The sequence below is a fragment of the Notolepis coatsorum genome, assembly GCF_963971535.1.
Source record: "Notolepis coatsorum genome assembly, chromosome: 1".
Taxonomy (NCBI): Eukaryota; Metazoa; Chordata; class Actinopteri; order Aulopiformes; family Paralepididae; genus Notolepis; species Notolepis coatsorum.
In genome coordinates this window covers 93204121-93227391 of record NC_140165.1, presented here as the reverse complement: position 1 = coordinate 93227391, position 23271 = coordinate 93204121, and the positions used below count along the sequence as shown (strand labels likewise).

The window sequence follows — 23271 nt, the reverse complement described above, 5'->3', positions numbered from 1 at the left end:
AAACCTCTCTGCAATTTAGGGCTGACCTTCAAAGCTTTGGCCGTCAAAGCTTCAGGGCCGAGATTCGATTTTAATTCGAAGCTTCGAGATTACAATTATTTTTTATTTTAATTGTTTATCTTATGTTGTGGGACTTGTATAGCACTTTGGTCAACTTTGTTGTTTTTAAATGTGCTCTATAAATAAAGTTGATTGTTTGGATTAATTAATTAAATTAATAATGAGTCGGGAGCTGCGCTGCCTGGGCGGCTGCTCTCCGTTACACAGCCAACAACATTACATTACATAATTATGTTGCAACCTTTGTCTATAAAACAAACAATTATATAAATATGTATATGTAGTCAATAGAGACAAAGGCAGAATTCGAAAGACATGTTTTAATATATGTATTTATATGGGTCGGGACACTATAAAAAATACTATAGAGAATTGTAAAGTTTAAACCTTTTTAAATCTTAGACAAACGAAACACTTTGCTTTTATGAAATATTGTAAGCCGTCATTTGAGGCATTATAAAAGCAGCACAATGAACACACATCTGTCAGTGCAGAGTCCGACCTCATCTTAAATAACAAACGGCATTGCTTGTTGTAGTTAACAAAGAGAAGCAGAGTTAATGAGGTGTATGGCGTTCGTTGCATTGGAGGCGCAAGATTTTGCAGGTGGGAGGGGGGATGAAAAAAAAATGAAAAAAGGATATATATATTTTTTTTTTAATATATTCAAATTTTATTTTCCCATTCGAATCCCGTGCCCATCGAACAAAGCTTCGAAGCTTCGAAGTATTTAAGACAGCCCTACTGCAATTACCAAAGGTTTTGGTGAAAAATGGTGGGTCAGTATATCCACTATTTCTTCGTATGTCTTTGTACCTGGTTTTGCTGAATGTAGCAGGTTTAATGTAATGTTAATGCAAGTTAAATGTCCTTGGTCCCATTACAGTCAGAAATGTGGGAACTATTTTTGTCATCTTCAATTCCATTAGCTGTGATGAAGTATCCAAAACACTCCATGTAACAGTTCCATTGCTCCTAGGGGTGTAGCAATGCATCGATGCATCGCAATGCATCGATCCTAAGGTTGCATCAAATCGAGGTCAAATTAATATTGAATCGTTGCCTGAAGAATAGTCATTGAATCGTTGTGGGGTCAAATATTTACACCCCTATTATTGACCTATAGTCCATCCACATTCGTGTATACATTTTTTTTGGGGGAATTAACTGATCGAAAATGAATCGAATCGTGGCCAAATTAAGAGATTTCATGATGCATTGAATCATTGCCTGAAGAATCGTAATCTAATCGAATCGTTGTGGGGTCGATTTGTTACACCCCTAATTGCTCTACATTGTCATTAAAAGGTCCAATATTACCAATAAATCTAGCCATCTTCTCAGCTCCTGGTTATTCTTGGTTTAATTCCCTTGTGATTTTTTTGGTGGAAACACTCACGGCAATGCAGAAGACTGGTGTCCGTTAATCTGCTCAGTAAGATCAGCAACACTTTTCATCTCAAAGTAGACCTGAAATGGAATGAAACATTTACCTTTATTATTATTATTTATTTATCTTTTCTTTAAATCAACATCCATGAAGGGCGGTGGGGTGGCGTAGCGGAGATTGCGCTCATCACCAATACAAGAGGCTGCGGTCTCGACTCCCGGAGTCAGCATTGCCCTGTGGCTTTGGCCGGTCGTCATACTAACTAGTTTGGCTGAGTTAGGGGGAGGGAAGTCATGGGTGGTAATCTGGCATTGTGGACAGGTCAGGTCTGGGCGCCTGCTCAGCGAAAGGCAGGAAATGGTGAAGGCAGCGTGACCTGAATGAATGAATGAATGAAAACTTTATTTAACAGATTGCAGAATGGGTACAATACAGTACGGCTCAATACATACAATTGTTCCCACACGTTACGCTTCACCAATGAGAGTCCTCGCTGCCAGGTGAAAAAAGAGCCACTGGCTGTCTCCACATGTGTCGGAGGAAGCATGTGGTGGACTTCAGGGTTCCAAATCAGGCGGAGAAAAAGAGGATAAAAAATAAATAAAAAATTAACATCCATGAAGCAAGTAAATCAACAGTGGCCATGTATTCTACTTAAAGTAAGAGTTAATTTTAAAATGAAACCTCTGCCATTATCTACTCACTCCCATGTCAGTCTAAACTCTATTTCAGTTATTGTATCCTCATAACCAGTGTTGAGACTAACATGTTACAAAGTACAGTAACGCCATTACTTTTTAACTTTTTTCAGTGATGTCAGTTTTTATGAATGAACGTTGTATGGTCCGTTTTGTGTTTGTTTTATGTTAGGACTACGGGTGGAAATTAGCCCTGTGCTATTCCCGGCATATTTACGTCCTTATCATGCTGTGATGTTATGCATACACATGTAAATGATGTTCATTAATTTGCATTGTCCTTGATAAACAAATCTTAAATCTTAAACTAGTATTCTGAACGCATTACTTTTTCAATTCAGTAACTCAATTAATGTTACTAAATGGTTCGTTACTGCGTTATTTTTAAAATGTTACCTTTTCCTGTATTAACCTGTTCCACCCGTGGAATATTTTCGCCTAAAATAATAACATTTGCATATTCTTGGTATCTAGGTACATCTATGGACCTCAGGGAATGAATGAATGAGAATATGAATTATGATTTTTCTTTGAATCTTTGACAGTGAATAACACCATGATAATAATGACCCAACTTAAAAAACTGCCACTGATCTTGTTCAGTACCTTCTTGAGATCATGTGTACAAAAAATCTAAGGAAATTAATAAAGGGAAGATGATTAAACAGAAGGTTCTGTAGATACAGTATTGAATTCTCCCATCCGGACCAATGCTATTTGAAATATTATTATAGAATATAGAATATGATGCTTATAAATTACCTTATTATAGCCAATTCGCACATTTATATATATGTACATATATTATCTTTCAAATGCCTGAGTTCAATTTGGATTTAGTATCACCAGGCGTGCATAAGAACAGATAATGATATCTACTGTAATTTACTGTACCTTTTTATTTTCACCACAGTGCAACCATTTTGAAACTAATTTCAGATCCAATTGTCACTACATGCTAACAATAGGGAGGAGAAACTAACTGCGTTTCAATATTTGTCAAAAATGTTACCTTTTGTGGCTTATTATCCCGAATAATAACAGTTATTGATATTATTCATTCAGAACGCTGAACTTTGAACCCCCATAGTATTTGCCAGGAAGTGTAGTTCGGCAAAATTCCAACGCTGATCCACAGCTATGCATCCCCTCAACAAAATGGCAAAATTCCCATGATTCAAATTTTCCAAAATGGTCGCCTAATCTAATGGCACTTTTAACCAATTGCTAAACTAACGTATTGATGATAATATACATTCTACATGCTTTTGTGACATGTTAGTGATGTTAATACTTGAAAACGTTTGATTAAAAGAAATCGCAAAAAATATGCAACAGGTTTCTTCCCCCCTCCCTTGTCTTTATCGTTGCTCGCATGTGCCCCCCACTGGTCGGTCGTAGGGAGGGTTTAAGAATCTATCGCATGTCCCCTCCGATACATGCGGAATCAGCCAGCCACTTCTTTTCACCTGCCAGCTCGGACTCTCATTGGCGAGATGTAACGTGTGGGAAGCTCACACTACCCTCGACATCTCCTGTCCTTGCTGTGCAGGCGCCCTGACCGACCTGTACGAGTCGCTGTTTACAACAACCAGATTACCACCCATCGACTCCCCTCCCGCAGACTCTGCCAATTGAGTCAGTATGATGGCCGGCCCAAGCCGGAGGCAATGCTGACAGCGGATTCGATACCGGTGTCTCACGCGTTGGTGATGAGTGCTTAGACCGCTGCGCCACCCAGCCGCCCTGTATTAACTCTTTGAGCGGCACCCTCTCTCCCCATCTGTACTGCCTGGCGCCAGCTTTTCTTGACCATTTTCACGATCTTTACGGAGCTATTGTATATTCTATATTATAGCTATGGAGACAATAGTATGGCTCATTTGACAGACCCTATTTAAGTCCAACATGTAAAAAAACGTTCGTTTCTACATACCCTCGTTCGTTCACAATCCTAAGATAAACATTGCCCCGTTTAACACATTCAGCGACAGCGTTTATCCCCATCCTGTTGTTGGATTCTGATCAATCAGCCAGTATCACGTCTTCGTCTGTTTGGCTTGTGTAATCATCTTCATCCACTGACCCTGCGTTGTGTATTTTATTCCCCCGACGTCTCCTCATACTGGCTGATAATCCTTATCATTCCCCGTTAATGCAATCCGCAAGCATAAGTATTCACCACCTCCGTAAGAATTCGACACTTGACAGCGTACTACCTTACAAGGAAAAGCGTTGTTTATTCCATAAACAGAAAGCCTCAGCTCAGATGTTATCAGATTGTATTGTCCTTGAAAAGTCTATTCTAATGATTTCTCGGTGGTCATCGCGGCCTGGTGGTCATTCCAGAAGCCTGTCGTCGTGGCACTTCTCTCGTCCCCCCAATCTATACATCACATACATTGAAAAACACCGATTGTCTCACCGTTGTCAATGGGCCACGCTTTAAAAGATGGGCATCGTCATGATGTTTGCAGAGCTATATCTATATTCTATATTATAGCTATGGAGACAACAGTGGCGGCCGGTGCTACGTATAGTAGGAAGGTCCCGTCCCCCCCCCCTTCATAGATTTTCTTTTTTAAATCAGTTGTGCAATAGTCAATTTTGGTGAGTTGTTTCTATAAAATTCACTTATGACATAAGTCATAACGCTGCGCGCGTCTCGGAACGTGTGTACAGCGTTGTGTGTGTGTGAGAGAGAGAGAGAGAGAGAGAGAGAGAGAGAGAGAGAGAGAGAGAGAGAGAGAGAGAGAGATATTGCAGCTATCTACAAAGCAGGCATGGCCAGCCCACCCTCATTTCAATGTATCATGCCTTGTGTATGTATGTGACAAATAAACCTCTTGAATCTTGCCATATTCAATCAGTTTCAGTAACTACAAAACAGTACATATGGTTAGACTCACTTGTTTTGTGGTCCGGGCTTGAACTTTCCATGATAAAAAGTGTCCATATAAATCCATTTTGTTAGATCCAACACTGTCTGAATGTACAGTATCTCGTGATTATCTCTCCGACTCCTGAGAATACACTTCTTATTACCGAACCAGCTAACTCACTGAATCTGAAATTAAAATACTCCTGGCTCCTCCTCCAAGCGGCAATTATTTTCTGTCTGACGACTGACACAGTGGCGCACTGAGTGCTTGCTTCGAGCGCTAGAAAACCGCACCCCCAGACATCATATTTGAAGACCCTGATAGGCTCAATTTATTTGCTTGATCCATTTACATTGGCTGCGATGATACATTGGCTGCAGTGACGCCCACTCAGTGAGCGTTAAGTCTAGCGCTCAGGTTTGGAGGTAGATGTCTATCAGGAGAGAGTGACGTGAATCACGCACAAAAGAATGATTTATATTTGATATATTAACGTTATTGTGCATTTTAAACACAAACACTTAAAATTTGTAACTATTATTTATTTTAAACATGTTTCGTTTATTTTTAGGGGTCCATAATCTAAAACCAAAAAACACAATTTCTTCTTCTCCTTCTCTCTCCACCAGGGGGGGCGGCGCCCGAGCGCCCTCTATGGACCAGCCACCACTGGGAGACAATACTATGGCTCATTTCACAGTCACTATCTCTCGTCCAACATGTACATTTTTTAAAATTTGTGCACGTTATCCCGTGGTGAATATTGTATAGTTTCAGAGTGATCCAGGCTAATTCCTGGAAGCTGAGTTATGGAGCGCTGTGTGAATTTTGCTAAAGTCGTTCCCGTTGCTCGTGTGGACACGGTACTATTTCCAAATCAAAGGTATATAATAGTTATTATGTTTCATCATGAACGCATCAAAGGGGGTGGGGGAGGGGGGGGTGTCGTTTTTTGATGCTCTGATCGTCAACGGCAACGGCATACAACCCCCTCCCTACATTTACATGTAAATGCAGGGGGGGTTGTATGCAGCAATACTGTAGGTGGCGACACTACAGAAGGTTAACCTTTCACTACCACACCGTTCAGGGTATATTCTCAGTGAAAGAAATGTGACCAGCTCAGTCCACATGTTCTCCATTGCTATACAGACCAGGGATAATGTTTGATGCATAAAAAACAAGATAAAACGCTCAACTCACGCCTATATCTTTTGACAGCTGGGTGCTGAATCCTAAAAGTAGTAGTTGATCATTTGAAAGAAAGAATAGGAAAGCACTATAAAATGTACTATTTGAATTACCACGCGACAATGACATAATGGCAATAACTAATACATTCATTTACATTTACAGTGATTAGACGCATCAGATGCGATTAAATAGAATGGAATAGTTGGTAAACAAACTTAGTTTAAATTTTTTTTTAAAACAATAGTTTTTATGCTTCACATAAAATGGGCCAATGCCAATGAGTGTCTGGTTGGAATACATTTTCATTGCATCATTTCTCTTTTAATAAACAGGTCCCACAGACATGAACAGCTACAGTGGTGGCCATAATAATATATACTGTATTATAGCTAACTTGAATAAACAAGCCTCTCTCTCTCTGTAATAGCGAGACAACTACATTAGGACAGTTCTAACTTACAACAACAAGTTCAACATGATACTGTATCTGTGACTAGACATATACATTATGGTCTTGTTGAGGCATCTTCAATTTTTTTTTAAATAGTTTACATAATATGAAAGTAGAGATTCATACCTTCAAAATAAGCCATCACTTGTTCGGATCGGGATATAGTTTTCAGTCTATATGTATTATGAATCATGCTATATCATGCTGATATCACAGTCCTGTTTCCTGAGAAAACACCCATTATCTGAATCAAAGTGACTAACTGCCACACTCGTGAAGAACTCTTTCACCCAGAATTCATTGTAATCCACCCCTCCTCTCTAGAGCAATTAACACCTGGCAGCTTTCCAGTCTGAGGGCCTTTGTTATTACCATGAGTTTGTCTTGTGACCGTGCAAACTGCAACCACTACAGTACCTTCTGTAGTGTGGTAGTGAAATGTTAACCTTCTGTAATGTGGTAGTGAAAGGTTAACCTTCTGTAGTGTGGTAGTGAAAGGTTAACCTTCTGTAGTGTGGTAGTGAAAGGTTAACCTTCTGTAGTGTGGTAGTGAAAGTGTTAACCTTCTGTAGTGTGGTAGTGAAAGGTTAACCTTCTGTAGTGTGGTAGTGAAAGTGTTAACCATATGTAGTGTGGTAGTGAAAAGTTAACCTTCTGTAGTGTGGTAGTGAAAGGTTAACCTTCTGTAGTGTGGCTTGGTTTCATGTTTTGAGGTACCTTCAATTATCTGTAAATAATACATACATACTGTATCTAAATAGATTCAATATTATTGTCCCTGAGGGCAAGTTGTGTTGTTGTCTTGATATATCTACAAATAGCAGACAAATAGCCGGTTGCCTCTGGATCAATGAATGTCTAATATTGAATAATATTATTAGCTATTTTTAACATCCCTAATTCCAACAGTCAAGAGGCTTGTTTCAAATTGATACATGAAAAACCCCACACACTCAACAACATCCACCTCAAACACAACAAAAGAACAGAGCATCTCATGAACTTATGTCATGGACTTTATGGACTGTCAGCTGAACTCGCACCAATGCATAGAGAAAAAGTCAGACATCCCAGAATTATTTCATAATACAAAGAATGGACTGAATGGACGTTTGGATTCAAATCATCCCGAAGACAGCATTGGAACGTTTGAGTAGGCTCTGGCCAGAGTATCAATGAAATACGTTGCACGCTCAGCACTGTGGAATGAAGGAAATGCGCGTCGGGATCGGATTTGGATGTTATTCTTTGAAGTTGTGTTACAAATGGAACGGTCTTTCCCCGCGGAACACAAGTAACTTAACGTTACACAGGTTGCGCTATGCATGCTTAGCTTGCTAACGTTAAGATAGCAGTGTAGGGCGGCTAGGTGGTGTAGTGGACAAGGCACTCGCCACCAACGTAGGAGACGCTGGGTTCGAGCCCAGCTCTCGGTGTTGCTACCAGCTTGGCTGGTCGCTCATACTAACACAATTGGCAGTGTTAGGGGTGGGAAAGCTGGTGGGTGGGTCCTGGTCGTTGTAAACAGCGACTCCTACAGTTCGGTCGGGGCGCCTGCACAGCGAGGGAAGGATCTGGAGGGAGGTAGTGTGACCTTCCACACGTTACACTCTCCCAGTGAGAGTCTGCGCTGCCAGGCTGGCTGCACATGTGTCTGTGTGCAACAACCAGGAAGGGGGTTGGGAATTGGCATAACGACCAACAGTGGAAATGGGAGAAAAATCTGGGTTTATGTAACTGAGGTTTATGTAACATTGAGCCACGTACCAAAAGGCTCAAGATACATATATATCGAGCGTAGTAGAACTCTTGAGTTCCTATGCACCGCAGCACCAACTTGACAAATAACAGAGATCCACACATGGGGCCTGTAAATAACTCACGGAAGTCGGCAACCAATAGAAACGCGCCCAGTGACGTATTCTATGGCGGGGGGAATCCCATGACTCAACCGACCATTACAGGCGAGGAGTCAGGGAACTTTTTCTCTTAAATTGGTGAGAGAGAGAAAAACAAAGATATAATGTCAACGTAGCTCCTATTCCTTTCTTCAATATTTCAGCAATCTCAAAGTGTGGTACATTGCAGGCACTTGCCGTGGTGAAAACTAAAGAAGGAGCTGTTAGTATGGCCACACCCCTGCTTATATAGAGGAGCGGATGGGGGTGTGGCCAGGCAGATGAGGTATGTAAAGGTGCAGGTGAACATTTATTCAGTGCTAATACTGATATGGAAGAGTATTGCAGTAGACGCAGAGCGGAGCTATGCGATAATATAACAGTAATTTCACAGAGAGAATATCTGGAAAAAAGAATAACTATCTAATAACACTTTAACCTATTGGTAAACTAACGTATTGATGATAATATACATTATAACTGCTGTTGTGACATGGTTATGATGTATAATTTGAATACCTTTGATAAATAAAACAATACTTTTGTCTGATTTGTGATGTCATTTGTGGTCCGCAGATGGACCGCATGGGAGGAATAGATTAATAAAACGACATACAGTACATGTACAATAATGTATTTAGCCACACCATTTCATTTTATAAATGAATTATATATAAAAGGGAAAAAAACGGGATTCGAACTAGCTTTTTGCAAAGGCTTAGTGTCTGGGAGACAGCGACATTGCCACTGTGCCACACATAAAACACAGCTAGAATCTTTTCATCTTATATAACAAAATCGTTGGTAAACAAGCGTGAAAATGCTGAAAATATACACATTGACTGCTAATTTGACAGGTTTTAACTGTTTAATTCTTTAATTCAGCCACATTGCGTGTTTAAACAAACTTATTGTTACCAAAAAGCATTACACTAACACCGTTGTGATCGCTTTCTTCTGATGAAATGGAATGAGAGCCGCGCGTCGGGCCGTTGTCACCAGCTGTATTCGAGCGCCCCTGCTGGTCATTGTTACCATTAATACGGTGCCCAAGCGTTGGTCCAACGTCAATTCATGGCTGCATCTGTATGTGCATTGTGCAATAAGCCCAAACCGTTCTGGCTGATCCCCTGAAACCCTGAATACTCCCAAATCAAAAGGTTTACCTTAGCCAGAAGGTATTCCAAGAAGAATAATTCCAAGTGATTGCATCGCCATTGCGATTACCAGTGTATATGTCTATTAGGGGCCGGGCTGACCCCTATTAGTAGAATAATTTTTTATTTATTTTTTTATTATTATTTACAATTATTTACAATTATTTACAATTTACAACAAAGAGAAAAGAGGCCTAGAAGTGTGGCTAACGCTAATGGCACACATAGCAGAGGCTAACTGCCTAATAAAACAGGCACAGAGGCACTGAAAGAGGATTTCACCCATCTAATGAACACATTAGACTAGACAAATATCAAGATGTATCCATCAGTGGACCAATTGCATGCTTTTGCAGAGGACAAGAAGCCTTCCGTCAGACATTAAGCACCCCCACAGCCCAAATGGAATGATGAAAAAATATTATAAAAATACTTTTTTTTTCTCTTCAATTTTTTTTTTCATAGTCGACTTTCGGCTAATTTCGGCCAATCATAGTCGACTATCCAAATCCTTAGTCAGGGACAGCCCTAATGTCCATACATGTTTCGATGGTCAAATACACTTAGGCGACGGAATTTCTAGGCGATCAATGTGAATCTATGTCCCAGCAGGAGGAGTGGCCACTGGCCAAGCAGAAATGAAAGTTAGAGTGTGATTCAACCCAAGCCATAGCAGTTCAGACACAGACGATACTGCCACCTGGTGATAGTCGATCGGCATTGCAGTTCTAATGTGTGGGGATGGTTGAAGATTATGCAGATCGCTCTGGGCAAGTCTGTAGAGCGGGGATCAAAGTAAAAATATCAAACGATCCAACCGTTGGGCGGCCAATAGCGACTTTTTACGTTTTTGGCACAGAATGTGTTAAGAGGTTAATTAACTAAAAAGTTACTTTTCACAGTAACGCATTACTTTTTGGTGTAAGTAATCAGTAAAGTAACTGAGTTACTTTTGAAATGAAGTAACTAGTAATGGTAACTAGTTACTATTTTTCAGTAACTAGCACAACACTGCTCATAACACATGAGTTAGCTTGCACAGCTCCATCTTAGCCTTCTCTATAGGGGACTGCATTAAGTATGGCTGCATGTTTGATGTCATATAGTCCTCCTAATCTGCCACACAATGCAAAGCATCCAACACATCTTCTTTTGTTGTTAGCTAGCATTAGCACTAACATTAGCTACCAAATATTTGAGCCAATGTCGGCTACAAAATGTTGCAGCTAATGCTAGCTACTAGGGATATATAACGGTACACAGAAGCCACGGTTCGGTACGTACCTCGGTATTGGTAATTATTATTATACATTTATAATAATAATAATAATTACTATTATTAAATAGAATCATATTCTATAGGCTTGCTGTGGTAGTCAGTGATACTGGTGTCATTCTGTGTTCAGGCATCCACTGAGTAAATTAATTGCCTACTGCCCCCTTATACAACTTAGTTTCAAGATTTAACAATATTTTGGATTTAAACACAGTAGCAGCAACTGGAGAGGATCAGTCCAGAAAAGTATGTAGTGCTTTTTTTTCTTCGATCAGCTGTGCCTGTGAGACTAAGTCCGCGAGAGAAAGAAGCGTGTGTGTTTGCGCGTGAGTGTGTGTGTGTGTGTTTCCATTGGTTAACATTATTGGGCGGTAACAAATTGTAATGACCCTGCTGTGTTACAATAAACATAAATAATTCATTCATGGGCGGCTAAGTGGTGCAGTGGGCAAGGCGCTCGCCACTAACGCAGGAGATGCTGGGCGTTGCTACTGGTTTGGCTGGTCGTTCATACTAATACAATTGGCAGTATTAGAGGGTGGGAAAGCCGGTGGGTGGGGATTGGACGTTGTGGACAGCGACTCCTACAGGTCGGTTGGTGCGCCTGTACAGCGGAATCAGGAAGTATCGGGGGCAGCGTGAGCCTCCCACGTGCTACTCCTCGCCACAGAGATTGCGCTGTTCAGGTGAAAAGATGCGACAGCTGCCTCCTCTGGTACCGGAGGGGACACGTGATGCAAGGCTTGGTCCTCACTGCAGCCGACCAGTGGGAGGCATAGTCTAGCAACGTTCGAGACAGGGGAGGGGATAATTGAAGGGAGAATTGGCGAGGCGAAATTGGGATGGGAGAAAAATAGAAAAATAAGGAGAAAAAGTGGATACAAAAAAAATTCATTCATGGTTTTGTTTTAGGGACACCTAGGCTGTACTAGACTAGTAAACGGGAGGGTAGGAGGGGAGAAGCGGCCCAGTGCAGAGTGTGATTGATTGATTGATTGAAAACTTTATTAACAGATTGCAGAATGGGTACAGTACAGTACAGCTCAATACATACAATTGTTAAGGGGATGCAGACCAGAGTTGTTCTGTCCGCTTGTCATCGATCGTGCCTTTCTTTACAAGCTTCAACGTTTTATTCATCATCTACATTTGGCCATACAAGCTTAATATTCAACGTTAAAGATCAATGTAAGCCAGTGTAAAGTAAAGATATTGAGCATAGATTTGTAAAATGCGCAACCCTAGTTTCACCTAGTGGTATGAGATGTATTCTTCGTATACCGCATTGTGACGCACGTACTGTAAATTCGCGGGACGAATACACGTACCGTTACACCCCTACTAGCTACTGTTAACCTCTTAACCTCTTACACAATTGTACATATCTGCTGAACCAAATGATACAGCGATTAACTCCATTACAGACTGCTTACTGGCAATAAATAAATGGATGAGTAAGAACTTCCTGAAACTAAACGAGAACAAAACAGAAATTCTAATTATCGGCCCCAAAACAAAAAAATAAACGTTAATAAAGAACCTGGGAGGACTAACCCCTTGGATCAAATCTGAATTCACTAGTCTCGGGTTATCATAAATTCAGAACTGAACTTCAATTCTCATATTAACAAAGTGACAAAAACATCGTTCTTCCATCTCAGAAATATAGAAAAAGTACTACCATTTATTAATCAAAACGATGCTGAGAAGCTAATTCATGCATTCATATCTAGCCGGTTAGACTACTGTAATGCACTTTTCACGGGTCTCCCTAAGAAAACCACAAAGAGGCTTCAGCTAATCCAAAACTCTGCAGCCCGACTGCTAATTAGAACCAACAGGAGAGAGCACATTAGCCCAGTCTTAGCTGCTTTACACTGGCTTCCTGTAACATTTACAATTGACTTTAAGGTCCTTCTCCTTACATACAAAGCTCTAAATGGACAGGGACCTAGCTACATCACCAACACTCTAATAAATTACAGGCCAGCAAGAACACTGCGCTCATCAACTGCTGGGCTACTATAGGCTCCCAGAAACAGTCAAAAAAGGATCGGTAATGCAGCCTTTATCAACTATGCCCCAAAACTATGGAACAAACTACCCCAAAACATCAGAGAAGCCAACTCACTAGATATCTTCAAAAACAGCTTAAAACCTACTTCTTTGCTCAGGCATTTAAATGAAAATTCCTATCAAATTCATGTGTCGGTTCTATGCTAATTTTATCTCACTACCTCCTCCCTCCTGCCTCTGCCGAGACAAGTCACATCTCCACTCCCCAGACTGTCGAGGTCGTTCCTATCACCAGCCCTCACTGCCTCCCTGTAACCGGTCTAGACGTGTCGATTCTACCTTCTTCAACGGACTTGACTCCCTACTCAAACTACAAAATGGATCAACTAGTAAGCTGGTCATCTGCAGCCATTGATCGTATTTTTTCTTCAAGGAAGCAGAGCGCAGCTGATCCGCTGGTCCAGTTGGGACATTTCAAGCGGGCTTTGCGATTGACAGCTGGAATAAATGGGGATCAATCTGCCTTTACTCTCTTGAGATTGAAAACAGCTTAAAACCTACTTCTTTGCTCAGGCATTTAAATGAAAATTCCTATCAAATTCATGTGTCGGTTCTATGCTAATTTTATCTCACTACCTCCTCCCTCCTCTCTGCCGAGACAAGTCACATCTCCACTCCCCAGACTGTCGAGGTCGTTCCTATCACCAGCCCTCACTGCCTCCCTGTAACCGGTCTAGACGTGTCGATTCTACCTTCTTCAACGGACTTGACTCCCTACTCAAACTACAAAATGGATCAACTAGTAAGCTGGTCATCTGCAGCCATTGATCGTATTTTTTCTTCAAGGAAGCAGAGCGCAGCTGATCCGCTGGTCCAGTTGGGACATTTCAAGCGGGCTTTGCGATTGACAGCTGGAATAAATAGGGATCAATCTGCCTTTACTCTCTTGAGATTGAAGATGTGGAGGATTTGTACATCCTCACATTCATGTTGACCGGCATGGGAGCGATCGCTATCGGGATCTGTACAAGATTAATTCGGAAACACGATAACCGTATGGAGATAGCTATGGACAGACTGAAAGCCTTGCACATGGAACTTGTAAAGAGACTCGCTGCCCATCAATCCGACGCTGCCCGATGCACCCCCCCGCCCACTCTCAAGTGTGCTGGAGCCTATGGAACTCACAAGGTCACGTCGAGAGATAAGAACAGAAGACATAGCGTTCCTCCTACGCAACACCACCTACCACAACCAGACTTGGCTCGTTGCACTCGCCCCCACCGCGCCACCCCCGGCCCCTCCAGTCGCAGTCCCATCTCCCAGCCCCCCCTCCTCTGCGTTGGCGCTGCTGATAACAAATGCGCATGTTGATGAATTTATGACTGTGTGCCATTATTACTACCAAATGTAATAATTGTGAAAGCCCCTTGAATTTTGAATATTACTATAATGAAGAGCACTGCTCTGTTGTAATCCAAAATTGAACTATTTTATCACTGTTATGTTAAATACCCTGTTGTATGTCTGTTCCATTTTATAATTCTTAGACTATTTTTAAACCGAATCACCTTAAACTATTTTTGTCATTTGTATTACTGAATGAAACTGTAAACAGAGAACCTATTGGGATACTAGGTCCTAATGTGAAACACTGATTTACCTTACCTTGCTCGCTTATGCCTATATCTTTACTGTTGTGAAGCATTTTGAACTGCAACTTCTGTATGAAAAGTGCTATACAAATAAAGTATTATTAACTCATTGACTGCCAATAATGAGTATATTCATTTTTGGCGCCCATGCGTTGAACGCCAAAAACTAGTGCTATAAAACGATATTTGTTTTATAGTTTCTTTAAAAAAATTTACTTGTCCTGTCCGGACAAGTTATGTTTTTTGTAGGTTTTTTATTGATTTTTGCTACCGGGCAGTCCGGTAGAGAGAGAGGACGAATGGGAGATAGACGGAGGGAAAAAATCCGGCAAAAGTCGCCGGGTCCGGGAGTTGAACCCGGGACGGCCGTGTTGCACCGTAGTGCTGTACGCGGTGCGCCACTCGGGCGCCCCTATAGTTTTTTTTTTATTACGATACCAGACACTCTCGGGCCCCTTGTGTATGGATCTGGTAACCCTGGAATAGATACAACTGAAATAAATGACGATCGAATCCTGATAGGTTGCAGTGTCGCCTACCTTTTGAGTACATCTGGGCCAGTTGGTCCTGTCCCAATGAACTCTGCATGAACTTTAGCAGCTGAGCAAACTGTTTGTGAGAGAGGTGGCAATATTGATCGGGGTGTAGTGAACGATTGGAGATCATCATGAAGAGGAAAAACAAGGTGAAGACTATCGAGAAAGTGCGTTTTCACCAGACTACGTTGGAGTCTGCATTTCTAGTAAATCAGAAAAATACTAAAGACTGCTCGCCGGTCTGTTCAGAGCATCTCACCGGGCCGCAGTAGTCGCAATAGAGCATATTCAGAGCCCGAATAATTTCACTGAAATGTTCAGCGATAGCAACACAGACAGCGAGATTACCGAGTCATACCCAGATAAGCCGGAATGGATGCCAAGTCGTGAAGCAGGTACGATTACACATTGTGGTTTTGTGAATAAAATAATATGTATCAACATGAGCCCTTTGACCTGGAAATGTATACGTGTCAGACGAGCAACAAGCTCAAACTGTGCATGCTTCACAAAAGATGCGACATCTCTTACTAGAAAATTAGCAGGGATTTTTTGGATTGCACAGGAACGGAGGTATGTAGAAATAAACGGTTTGTTCCCTGTTGGAGTAAAAAGAGAAGCCTTTCAAATGAGCCATAGTATGTCTCCATAGCTATAATATAGAATATACGATGGGTCTACAAACATCGTCAAAACGGTCTGAAACGCTGGCGCCAGGGAGTAAACTTGGGAAAACAGCATGGCAGTCAATTTGGCAGTCACCCCAAAACAGAGCCTTTTTTTTTTTTGCTTGAACTTGAGGACTGTACATAAACAGCCAGCAGGTGGAGAGGGTAGACAGTTTTAAATTCCTCGGCATCACCATATGTGATAATTTAAAATGGGAAGTTAACACCAGCCTCATAATTAGCAAAGCCCACCAGAGGCTCCACTCCCTGCGCCAGCTTAAAAAGTTTGGTGTGTCCAGGGAGGGGATGCTCAGCTTTTACAGAGCCACTGTGGAGAGCGTCCTTACCTTCTCAATGACTGTGTGGTACGGAAACACCACCGTCCATGATAGGGGACATCTAGAAAGAACTGTACGCACAGCGTAAAAAATCATCGGCTGTGATCTCCCTTCTGTGGCCTCCATTTATGCCACACAAATCAGGCGGAAAGGGGAGAAGGTGATCAGTGACCCCTCTCACCCTGCTTTCTACCTTTTTAACCCCCTTCCCTCTGGCAGAAGACTCCAAAGTCTCAGGTGCAGGACATCCCGTTTTAAAAACAGTACATACCCCGAGGCTGTCCGGCACCTGAACTCAAGTCCAAATGCACAGGCACGAATTTGGACCCAGGCAAGCATAACGGTTCATCCGAGCACCTTGGAACGTCTCCACCACACTTGAGGCATATTTTGTGCCATTTCATGTCAGGGACCAGATGGACATCAATACTGGAAATCGCAATCAGACAATTGGAATATTCATTTTGGAATAACCCCGATCGAAGGTAAGGACTATCTGACGTCAATCCTGCCTTGATCCTACAATGATTTCATATCGATCCGGACGATCAGTGTATGTAGTATTCAAAACGAATGCAGTTACTGGCGATCAAAGCATCTGAAAAAGCCCCCCCCCCCCTTTCATGCATTCATGATGAAACATAATACCTATTATATACCTTTGAATTGGAAATAGTAGCGTGTACCAACGCTATTAGCAGAATTCCCGTATTGCTCCATAACACAGTTACCACGAATTAGCCAGGATCACTCTGAAACGCGATGTCGTATGAAGACGCGAACGTATACATGAAAACATTTATTCTTTTTCACATGTTGAACGATGGATAGTTGATGTCAAATGAGCCATAGTATTGTCTCCATAGCTATAATATATATATAATAGATATAGCCCTGCAAACACCGCAATGCAAAGTGAAAATCCCTATACTTTACAGCGCTGGCCAACTAAGTACAAAGATGGGAAAAAAGCATGGCATGTGTTGAGGCATCTTCTTAAATTATTGAGAGCTGTGTCATTTCTATGGGCCATCTGGTAAAATGCAGCCTATTGAGTTTGGTGACCTCATGACCCGACCCGTCCTCTGGCACCACAATCAACCCAAACCATCAATTATTAAATTAGTGCATCTCAAATAGCTTTCAGTTGAATCTTTTCAAATTTGCCGTGCACATTCATGACCCCTAGTGGAAGAGTGCAAGTGACTCTTTTGTAACTTTAGGCAGAATTTAACTTTCAGTTTACAAAAATATTAGCTGCATTATCTGGCTATATAAGGACAGAATTAACACCACAATTTGAGTGAGTGAGGGTGTGTGTGTCTGTGTGTGTGTGTGTCTGCACCCTGTCAGCGAGCGGTAGGTAGTTCTTGGCATTCGTCACAATATTCAGGAGTTGTCTGCAAGTGTCAAAACTCCACTTCCTCAGGTCCACGATCAGCAACCTTCTTTCCACCTGATTTATATTGGAACATGCCTAGAATAAAAGGTAACAATTATTATCATTTTAAATAATACTATCATTACTATGTCCACATACTACTTTACTACTACTATCATCATTATCAATTATTATTGATATAGGTACACAGATTCCATTTTTTTTCTTCTTTTTTTTACTTACATTTTGTATTAACATTTATAGACAAACAACACTTACAGCATACCTACAATGACATCAACAACACAACAGTACATCCACTTGGGCCCCTTGAATTCGGCCGCGCTCAGCCTCCCAGACCTCCATGAGAGGCCCCCCACCCCTCCCTCCCGCCATCTACCCCCAGAAACAGGGCTCCTCCACATCCCAGGGCCGTCTCACGCGTGGCCCGAGTATTCAGCGACACAGGTACCTTGAATTTGGTTGTGCCAGGCCCAGTAGAGGGGCAAGGGGTGGTACTCCCCCCCCACCGAGCCAAGCCCGCTACCTCCCATGCCACCCAGCACCCCACAACATCCAAGACCCCACTCTCCCGGGCCAAACCGCGGAAACGATGGTCCCCCTCCCCCTACGCCCCCCCCCCCCCTGAGCTAAGCCCATAGGAGCCCCCCATATCCCAGGCCGATGTGCGCGCCGCCGGGTCCCCGGCGACACGGGTCCCTTGAATCAATTGGGCCAGCTCAGTAGAGGAAAGGATAGGGGACTCCCCCCCACAGAGCCAAGCCCGCTATTTCCCATGTCACCGAGAGCCCCACCCCACGCCCACCGACCCCCCAACACACAGGACCCCGCCGGGCAGAGCCCAGCCGCTCTGATCCTCCTGAGAGAAACCCCTCCCTCCCGCCCTCCTCCCAGAGAAACAGAACACCCCCATATCCTGGTCCACCATGCGTGGAGCCGAGCACCTAGAGCTCCCACCCGCCCCCGCCCGACCGCCAGGCCCCCGGCCCACGAGGACCCCAAGCCCAGACCCGCAGAAGGCCAAAGCACCACGCCTCAATGATCCCCCGACCCCCCAAGCCGGGTGCCCCCCCAGCCCGGTGACCAGACCGCCCAGGCCACGGCGTCCGAGGCCACGGCGTCCGAGGCCCCCAGGAAACCCCACCCCCCCACACACCAATCCCACAACACGCAAGGCCCCCCCCTCCCCCGGGTCGAACCGCCGGAACGATGGCCCCTCCCCCCGACACCCCCCCCACTGAACCCAGCCTGCCCACCTCTGTACCTCCCATGTCACCGACATCACCGCATATATTTATGAAAAATTAAACTAACAACACGATAAGAAAAATTAAGTGAACATAAATGGTTATATGGTTAGCACTCTTTCCCCGATTGGCGGTTTGGGGGGGGGATCGGCCCTCCCACTGGAGAAGCCCCCCCCCAGAGATGGAGATATCCCCCAAGCCTCTCTTCATGTCCAACATTTTGAATTCTTGTCCTTCATATTTGTCCATGTGCACATTTAAAGCAACTGCTATTCTAACATAACTCAGAAGAAAATAAAGAAGACAATTGGCACTTCCCAGGTAATTCTTTTAACCCAGTTTAACCCCAGTTGGCGGGTTGGAGGGGTAAGGCTCTCCTGGAGAGGGCCCCTCCTATAACGACGTAGATATCCCCAATGGGGATTCTCCAATGTCCCTATTATTGTCCAACATTTTATTTGAATTTTTATCTTTCATATGTTAGTACATTTCCAGAGCTCCCAGTCCGGTCTCCGAATATGATTCCCCATGTTCCCTGTCATCCTATTTGTGTGTCCTGTGTGCTAGTGTCTACAGTTTAGTCTAGTGCGTGTTATTTGTACTATACTGTATGTCCCGAATCAAGTCCCAACCTCCCCAACTAATGCGTTTACCATGTCTGTATTCCCAGCGGTCTGTGTGTTATCTGCATTGTGTCTCGAACCATAACCTCCATTCACTATCAAATAATATGCTTAGTTGTGCGTCATGTGTGTTAGTTTCTACAGTTTAGTCTAGTACGTGTTATTTGTATTATATGTCCCCCAGTGGTCTGTGTGTTGTCTGCAGTGTGTCTCGAATCATAACCTCCATTCACTATCACCTTATATGCATATGGTATTGAATCTTGGTCAGTGTGTATGACCTCAGTGCTCGAGTCCTGCTTGGTGTGTGAAACCTCGTTATTCAAGTTCTGGCTGGTCCGGTTGGTCTCGGTGCTCGGATCTCGGTTGGTGTGTGTGGCCTCCTTGTTTGCATCTTGGCCGGCCCGGGCGACCTCCGCACCTGCATCTCGTGTGCCGCTGCGGATGGTCCGGCCGACCTGGGTGCCCGAGTCCTGGTTGATCCGGTTGTATCCAGCGCCTCCCCGTCCCTCCCCTGGGGGCCGTCCGTTTCACCTCTCCCGAACCAGCTTGTATCACTTGCTGCGTCATATTCCTCGTGTTAGCTTCCATGTTAGCTTGCAGCTCCTTCTCCAGCCAGGCCCCGCTGCGGTCCAACACGTTAGCTTGTATACCCTGCTGCGTCATATTCCTCGTGTTGACTTCCATGCTAGCGTGCAGCTCCTTCTCCAGCCAGGCCCCGCTGCGGTCCAACACCACGTTAGCTTGTATCCCCCGCTGCGTCGTATTCCTCGTGTTGACTTCCATGTTAGCTTGCAGCTCCCCCTCCAGCCAGGCCTCGCTGCGGTCCAACACCCCGTTAGCTTGTATCCCCCGCTGCGTCGTATTCCTCGTGCTGACTTCCATGTTAGCTTGCAGCTCCTTCTCCAGCCAGGCCCGCGTGCCAGCTTGGATAGCCCATATGTTAGCTTGGAAAGCTTGGTTGCTAGCTCGTTATAGGCTCCAATAGAATTGGCACCAAGCAGAGCATAGGACTCTGGTATTCTGACGTCCAGATTCCACTTTTACTGACCACAAGTAAATAAAATGACATTAAAATGTATCGTCATTATACAGCACAGTACAATAAAGTACAGTACAACAAAAATAAGTTTGGCATTCAACCAGAGTGCAGATGAAACAGTAAAGTGCAATAGTAATATACAATGTACAGGTGATTAAACTGGGTATAAAATATATAAATGAGTACTCCTAAATTAATGTAGTGCTAATCAGATGGATGTACAGAGTTGTAATATGAATATGTACAGTGATAAAGGTATTAAGTCAATATGGTAGTAGTCATACTGGACAGCAGCGTAACTAGTAAGAGTAGGTAAGGGATATGTACAGATATAGTATCTACAGATGTGGATATATATACGGTATATGGTAAGAATAAATATATATATATATATATATATATACATACACACACACGGTATACAGCATTATTGTACATGCCATCATACAGTTATATGCAGGTGTATAAGTAGGTATATAGAAGGATTACTTGCAGGTATGTACAGACAGATGTGGATATATATATATATGTATGGTAAGAATATATATATATATATATATATATATATATATATATGGTATATACAGCATTATTGTTCATGCTATCAGTTATATGCAGGTGTTTAATTTCAAATGTACATAAAACACGAGATTCGAACGTGAACAGAGAAATTAGAATTTGAAAAAAAGAAATTACAATAATAATAACTTTCAAATGTAGCCAAGAGTGGCGGCTAGGTGGTGCAGTGGGCAAGGCGCTCACCACCAATGCAGGAGACGCTGGGTTCGAGCCCAGCTCTCCGCATTGCTATCAGCTTGGCTGGTCGTTCATACTAATACAATTGGCAGTATTAGGGGGTGGGAAGCTGATGGGTGGGGATCAGACGTTGTGGACAGCGACTCCTACAGGTCGGTTGGTGCGCCTGCGCAGCAGAATCAGGAAGCGACGGGGGCAGCGTGTCCCTCCCACGCAGACCCCCCGACGCTGAGAGATCGCGCTGTGCAGGTGAAAAGATGCGACGGCTGCTACCTCGAGTACCGGAGGGGACACGTGCAATGTATGGCTTCGTCCACATTGCAGCCGGCTTGTGGGAGGCATGGCCTAACAGCGTTCGAGACAGGGGAGGGTAGAATTGGACGATACGAAATTGGGATGGGAGAAAAATAGAAAAATGGGAGAAAAAAGTAGATAAAAAAAAGAAATTAGCCAAGAGTAAAGACCCTAACCCTGTCAAAACAGCAGTCAAAGTGTATATTTTCAGCATTACGTTTGTTTACCAATGATTGTAACCGTTATTACTATTAGTGAAATATATGATTATAGAAATCCCAGGGCATTGAGTCGGAAACCGGCGCATATTGACAGGAGTTAGTGGCGCAGCCAAAAGTGAGTGTAGTCTTTTGAAGGAAGAGACCCAGGGCTTTTGATGGACTTTCAAATTTCGAAAAACTGCCCTACCCAGCTCACGCCAGCCCGTCAATCATTTGACTTCTGGATTCACTTTTTTATTTCTCTTATTTTTCAGGGATTATCTCCCACAAACCTGAACGTTATTGCCATAATACAGAACACAGTTAGTTTCTCTACCTTTCTGTGAACGTCTAGCAAAAAACGGTGTTGCAATCTGATGAAGAATTTTGGAGAAATGTACATTATAAAAAAGTAACTGTACTTGTGAATCACGCCTGGTGATACTAAATCCAGATTGAATTCTGCCATTGGAAAGGAGAGATTTGGCCCGATCCATAGATGTGTGACTTGGCCATAATAAGGTAATTTATAGGCCTGATATTCTATAATCATATTTCAAATTGCATGTGTCCGGATGGCAGAATTCAGTACTGTATCTACAAAACCTTCCGTTTAATCATCTTCCCTTTATTAATTTGCTTAGATTTTGCAGGTCTGGTACATTTTCATCATCATTAGGTGGCTTCTTCGTTCCAAAGGTTGCCTATCACTCTCCAACCCATTCTGTCCCCACTTCTTCTCTCCAAATCTGTGACTCCGCCTCTCACTCCGCTCCAATCACAGACATCGTCTACCCAGCCTCTTCTTGGTCTTCCACTTCCTCTCTTTCCATCCACCTTCCCTATCACCACCTTCTTGAACATCTCCCCGCTGGATCCTCTCAGAACATGCCCGCACAACTCCATCTTTCTCTTTTTCAACCTCTCCAGCAGCTGTCCTCCTTGCATATCCGCTCTTCTCAGTACCTCCTGATTCTTGATCTTATCCTTCCATGTTATCTTCAGCATCTTCCTCAGCGTCCACATTTCAAAAGAGTCTATCATCCTCTTTGCCTCTTCATTCAGCGTCCATGCTTCTGCTCCGTATGAAAAGACTGACAACATACGTTTCCAAAATCCTGGTCTTCGTTTTCCAACTTATGTTTCTTCTCAATAATTCTTTATGGTTCCAGAATGCGCCCTTTGCAATTCCGGTTCTTCTCTTAATGTCCATGTTAGCTCTTCCACCTTCACTGATCCAGCTTCCAAGGTACATGTACTCCTTCACTTGTTCAAGTTTTAGCATGGTGTTATTCACAGTCAAAGATACAAAAGTATATATACAATTGAATTGATATTCTCCTTTGGTTCATTACAATTTACTCAAGCCTAGTAAGTAACATATACAATATTTCTGACACTGGGAATACATTCCCTGAGATCCATAGATGTCCCTAGAATCAGATACCAAGAACATGCAAATGACCATTTAAAAAAAAAGTCTGTAAA

The 23271-nt window shown here is 42.9% G+C and overlaps 1 protein-coding gene across 1 annotated transcript in view; it reads right to left on the bottom strand.

Annotated features, from left to right (window-relative positions):
• LOC311242772 (uncharacterized protein) overlaps positions 1–23271 on the bottom strand; it is a gene marked incomplete at its 5' end in the record, with an annotated part of 89278 nt that overhangs the window by 57476 nt on the left and 8531 nt on the right. The window contains 2 exons of the mRNA XM_084331803.1: positions 1460–1530; positions 17565–17696. Coding sequence (XP_084187929.1) covers positions 1460–1530; positions 17565–17696 — 203 coding nt within the window. The remainder of the gene's footprint in view (positions 1–1459; positions 1531–17564; positions 17697–23271) is intronic.